The sequence below is a fragment of the Plasmodium malariae genome (genome assembly GCF_900090045.1).
Source record: "Plasmodium malariae genome assembly, contig: PmUG01_00_24, whole genome shotgun sequence".
NCBI lineage: Eukaryota > Apicomplexa > Aconoidasida > Haemosporida > Plasmodiidae > Plasmodium > Plasmodium malariae.
This window is the reverse complement of record NW_021638296.1, coordinates 11,096-17,479: the sequence shown is the minus strand read 5'-3', so window position 1 is coordinate 17,479 and position 6,384 is coordinate 11,096. Positions and strand designations below refer to the sequence as shown.

At 18.4% G+C, this 6,384-nt stretch overlaps 2 protein-coding genes across 2 annotated transcripts; both read left to right on the top strand.

Annotated features, from left to right (window-relative positions):
- Window positions 1–651: 651 nt before the first annotated feature.
- Window positions 652–1,634, top strand: PmUG01_00045700 (fam-l protein; the record flags this gene model as incomplete). Its single annotated transcript, XM_029003677.1, has 2 exons — window positions 652–738; window positions 864–1,634. 2 exons carry the CDS (start codon window positions 652–654, stop codon window positions 1,632–1,634), a joined length of 858 nt encoding a protein of 285 aa, XP_028858999.1.
- A 3,373-nt stretch (window positions 1,635–5,007) lies between these two features.
- PmUG01_00045600 (fam-m protein) lies at window positions 5,008–6,023 on the top strand (the record flags this gene model as incomplete). Its single annotated transcript, XM_029003666.1, has 2 exons — window positions 5,008–5,017; window positions 5,398–6,023. The coding sequence occupies 2 exons, from the start codon at window positions 5,008–5,010 to the stop codon at window positions 6,021–6,023; spliced, it is 636 nt and encodes a 211-aa protein (XP_028858998.1).
- Window positions 6,024–6,384: the final 361 nt, after the last annotated feature.

Below are 6,384 nucleotides of genomic sequence, written 5' to 3'. Positions count from 1 at the left end.
AAAATGCATAAATTTACGTATTAACTAATATATGAGCTATTAAAAATATGATAGAAAAGGTCGTACATATTATGGTTTTCTTCATTTGTTACTACTATTATTATATTGTTATAATAATTAATAATTTAATAGGCATAACAAGTTTTCCAAAAATATAATTCTTATGTTAAAAATATTAATAGAAAAGTATCAATGAAAACAGTAATATTTCTCTTAAAATATAGAGCAAAGCATTATTTATATTCTCTACGTTCTCTATATATTGAATATTTCCATATATTAAGTAATAACATATATTCTTTTATTTTATTTTGAAAAGATTTAATAAAAATATAATTTAAATAATTTACTATTTTAAATAAATAAATTATAGATATTGAAAATTTATAAATTTAAATAACATCCTTTTAATTAATTTTATTTTTATGTAAATATAGTTAAGATAAAAAATTTATAATATACATTTAAATTTACATTTGATTATCTCAGTTGTAAAAAAAATTATAGTTACATAGTTTTCATTATGTTTTTACGAAAAAATATAAATAACAGATTAAATAAAAAGTAATTGTATATTTCATTTTTAAAAGAGTACCATATTTTGTTAATTATATTCTTACTTCGTGTATTTCTATATTAAAGTTCTATATAATGGAAAAAAAAATAAAGTCACAATTATTTATTAAAATTCCTAAGTTTACCCTTTTAAGTTGGATATGTTATATTTACATCTATATGGTACGATATTATTATTTAAATATATTTGTGTTATTTTTGTTTTTTTTGTTTTATTTTTGTAATTACTTTTTTTAGTGTGAAATTATTTATATTTTTGATATTCATTTCTTTTTTTGATTTTTTAGAGTACATTTAATAAATACTTGGATGAAAATTACATTTATAGTAGAAAAATTCATGGAACAGCATATCGTATACTGTCAAAATATAAACAGGATAAATATTCAAATGCCTTAGTTTTAAAAGAGGAAATGACAAATAATGGAATGAAGAAAAAAAAAGATATATCTAATCATATGGAAGGATACACTGAAAAAAGAAAACATGCAAATGGAAGTCCATCAGAATTTAAAGGAAACTGTAAATCATATATGAAAAAAAACAAGTGTATGTTTGAAACAAAAAAATATTCCCACTTTGAAAAAAAAATATTCAAAGAAATGGATTTTATGGATTTTCTTAAAAACAACAAGATAATTAGTAATAAGTTTTACAGAAAAATAATACGTAAAAAATGCGTACTACAATTTGTTTTACCTTTATTAATGTTTTTTTTGTTATCAGTACTGCCCATAGTAGATTTATCGTGGGTTTTGGCAGATGGAAAAAATGGGTTGTGGGATGCAATAGGATTTTCGAATATTTTGAAACAATGGGGAGAAGAAGGTGGGTGGTTGAAGAATGTTTATGATTCGCTGAAAGATGTAAAAGGGTTTTGGACATCCATTGGAGATTCTTCTGAAACTATCAGTGAATTGAATGTATTAGGAAGATTATTTAGAATCCTAATATATGGCTTACCGTTTTTAATATTAGGTATAACATTTATATCAAGGATTGTTTATTATCATAAAAAAGTTAAAAAATATGAAAGAATAAAGTTCAGACAAAGATAAAATCAATAATTAGTTACATACTTTTTTCTGTAATAAAATAATCAATGTGAACTCACAATTTCATTATATATAAATATATATAATAAACATATTAATAATTGCTTAATTCTTATATATGAACATACAGATAAGGGAATTTTTTATGAACAAGTTAAAAAAATACTATCATAGTTTTTTTGTGAATTAGAATATTTTAGTATATTTCTATTTGTAGTTTAAATTAGAGTTTGACCTTTAATGTAATTAATGGCTTCGGGTAAATTAATGTATTCCAGTAAATTCGTATAAGTATATGTTTTTGTACGTTATTATTACTATATAAAAAGATAATTTATACAATTTTATCAACATTTCGTGGTGATTTATATTTTAACTATAATAAGATTTGTTTTTATTTTATCTCATTCTAATCTAAAATGTTTATTTGTTGGTATATTTAGATAAATGTTTAATTAGATTTATATTAAAAAAAGATGTATTACATTTTTCGTTTAACAATTAAATGTGAAGGTATATTTTTGTATTGATACATATATATTATAAAAGGAAACATTTAATATTTATTATATAAATAAGTTTATTAATAATGTGTTATAGAACTTATTTATTTAAACGTCCATTTAACAAACATTTATTTTCTTTTTAATAGTTTAAAGAGAAAATATAGATATATATTAAATTATTATTTTTATTAAATATTTTTTTGTTTATAATCGGTTAACTTAGGATTTCTGCATATGACCAGTTATTGTAGGGCTAAACACTTTTCATTTATTATAATTGCGCTTAATTTTATAAAATTACTTAAATATATATTATATTGAATATTTATTCATATTTCAAGTTATTATTTTTTATTTTTTACGATATAAAATGATTATATTAATGAATTAAATGTACTTATATATTAATAGATAATATGAATTATTTTTTTTCTTTTTGCCTTTCATAATAGTAAAATTTTAAATATATCAATACATCACTAAAAAAGTGAATTACAGTTAGGTGTCATGGATAAATATATATTTGTTCTGCATTCATCTAATAATTTGCAAGTAATATTTTATATTTATTTCCTTTTTTTTATGTCAAAATATATATCAATTGAAGAGTTATTATTATTTTAAAGGTGTATAAAAAAATTATATTTAAATTATATTGACAAATACTAATACATTTATATTTATAATGTAAATTTTTAGATAAAATGATGTTAAAAGATGCATTATTTTTTTATTGATAATTCATATGCATATTATATATATATTTTTTTTAATTAGTTAAGTTTTATTTTAGCTTTATTAAAAAAATTTCAATATATTATTGTAAAAGATTTTATTAAATAAGTATAATAATTTTATATTAGAAATATTAATAAATTACTTACTGTTTAAAAAAAAAGGAAAAAATATATTAAAATTTCCTTTATAAAAGTGAACATATTTTTATTACATTTTAGACAATAATACTGAAGGAAAAAAATGAATTAGTCTAATTGTATACAGTGTTGAACACATCATCTAAAAATAAAATATATTATTATACATAATAAATTTATAAGATAGGATTAAAAGAAAGAATATTGGATCTAGAGGTGAATGATGATATAATTAGATATTTACAATACTACATATATATAGTAGCATAATTTATTTATTGTGTAAATATATATTAAGGACAAAAATATATTTTTTATAAAGAACTTAATATATTTGTATATTACTGCTTAATTGAGTAAAATCATAAATAATTTAAAAAAATGTGATTTATTTTTAAAAGAAAAGGCTAAAATATTATCTAGAAATCATAAATATAAAAAGAACAAAAAACTTGTATTTATATTTAAATGTTTAAGAGGAATATGTTAGATAGAGTATTTATTTTTCTTAAATAATATCATAATATATATATTTTTGTTTTTACACATTTTAAAAAGATAATGGCTTATATTTTTTATGGAAATATTTTATGTGATATAAAACGTTAAATACTCAAATCATTGTAATATAAAAAGATAGATAAGGTGGTTGAATATATGTTGAGTTAAAAGTATAAATAATGTAAAACTATAAAAATATAATGATATTAATTTTTGTAATATTTTAACATTTTCTAATGATGTTTATTATTACCTTGTATAAAAAATTTATTTTAAAGATAACTACAATATGACGATATATTTCAGGTTATTACAATAATATTTTGTGCGTATAGCTTTATCATAGTTACCTCTGTTTGGGTTACACATATAGAACGCAATTATTTTGGTATAATATATTTTTTGTTTATAATTTTTTTAATAAATTGTTATTTGCTTTTATGTTTATGTTTATTTATTTTAGTACATCCTTAATATTTGCTCATGACATAACATATTTTTAAAGGAATATATAAAAAATAATATATGCCTTCTAACATTAATAGGAAAATTGCCAAAACATACATTTTAGTAAATTACTTTGTCTTATCCTATTTTTCGTGTGCATATTATGCACTATACATATTATACTTAATTGTAAATTCATTTTATTTGGAATATTCTTTAATTAATGCAATTGCATGCAATATTTCAATAAACATTTTATCGTTAACAACATTTGTTCTTTATTCTTTTTCTACCATATTAGTATTTCTTCTAAATATACATATACTAAAGAAAAAATTAAAATATAATGTACTCGAATATAGAGATTTTTCATTGAGAAATAATGGAATAAATCAAAATTAAAAATTGTAATTTTTAAAAATAATAGCACAAATATAAAGAATGAATTTTTATTTTCATTATAGTGCATATATCTTTATAGATTAGGTAGTATAGATTAAATTCATCATTTTAAGAGAATTATACACAATAAAATATATTCATTAAGGAGAAACTAATTCCCCTACTATAATTGTAATAATACACAAAATTTTTTTTTTATTTTGTTATTATTATTTTTATAGTCTTATAATAATTAATGTTCTATAAAATATATCTAGATTTTCCTAAATACAATATTTACAAATTTAGAATTATTATTATGATAACAACCTTAAAATTATTAATTATTACGTTAATATAATGAAGGATATATTATATATGTACTGCACATAATATGTAGTAGATAAACTCAATATTTACATTTAATATAAAAACACTTACTTATTTCTTATTTTATTCCGAAAATAATTAATAAAAGCATTACCTAACTAATACACTACATTAAATTAAATATATATTTAATTATATACGAAAAAATTCTAGTTAATTTATTTTTATGAAGATTATTTTTATTTTAATATAACATTGTAAGTTATACAATATATATCTAAAGTTATATTACTATTTATATGTAGTATAATTAATTATAATTATATATATTTTATCATGTTTTTATGTAAGAATTATAAAAAAAAAAAAATTTTAATTAATATAGAACTGTTTGTTATTGGAAGTACATTATATTTTTGTTAATATCTTCCTTAATATAATATAGTATTAAAGATATATATAATGGGACACAAAATTAATATAATAATATTTATTAAAATTGCTGAGTTTATTATTCTAACATAGATAAGCAATTTTAGTAATTATGTGGTAAAACAATATCATATAAGTATAATATTTAATATTTATAATTTGTTTATTTTGTATTAATCATTACAATATTTTACCATTAGTTTATTTATTTTTATTAAATCTAATTATTTATTTTGAATTTTTAGTGTATATCTGGCGAATCTTTGGACGGAAACTGTAAGTATGATAGAAAAGTAGGTATAAAAAGTTATAGATTATTAGAAAAATATAAACATGACAAAGATTCAAATAAACTCTGTTTAAAAGAAAGATTCCCAAATACTGAAATTGACAAACAGAAAGACATAACTTATAATGAAAAAGTAACGAAAAGAAAAAATAAACAATCAAATAAAAGTTTATTAAATAAGTCGCAGTACTATACAGAATATATAGATTATAATAATGGAATTTTTGATGGAAAACACTTCCATTTTGAAAAAAAATGGATTAAAAAAAAAAACTATGATGATTTTCTTGATAAGAAGAGGAGAATTTGTGATATATTATTAAAAAAAATAAAATTTAGGAGTTACGGATTGGCAGCTTTTATATTTTTTCTTTTTATGTTGATCGGAATAGGATTGCCAATATTATGTGGATTAGGATATATGGAAAAAGAAATAAAAATTCCCTTTAGTTCTCAATCATTGTATAATGCGGTCAAATCGATTATGGAAACTCTTTCTCCGGAAAAACATTCTTATCTAATAATGTTCTCACTAATTATCATTATATTATCTGTTATAATTATAATAGCTCTTCCTAAGATCTTAAGAAATAATGAAAAATACAAGAAAATTAAGTTGATGAGAGAGTAACATGAACAATAAGGAATTTGTATTTTCATATAATTTAATGATTAATAAGAATTATTATATGTAATATGTTTATTGTTATAAACTTTATAGTCATACCTATTATTGATATAATTTTCTAAATATATATGAGTATAAGGTTTTATTTTTATACGAACATTAATAAATTAAGTTTTTCGCTTTTTTGTATATTTGAATGTTTTAATGATTTTGATTTTGTATTATAAATTATGGTTCCATTATATTTATATATTATTGCTTTATATATTTATTGGTGTTTTAAAATATATTGTCATTAAATATGTATATATTAAATAAAAATTAATATATAATATTAAAACTAAAATATATTTATTGGTTCTAT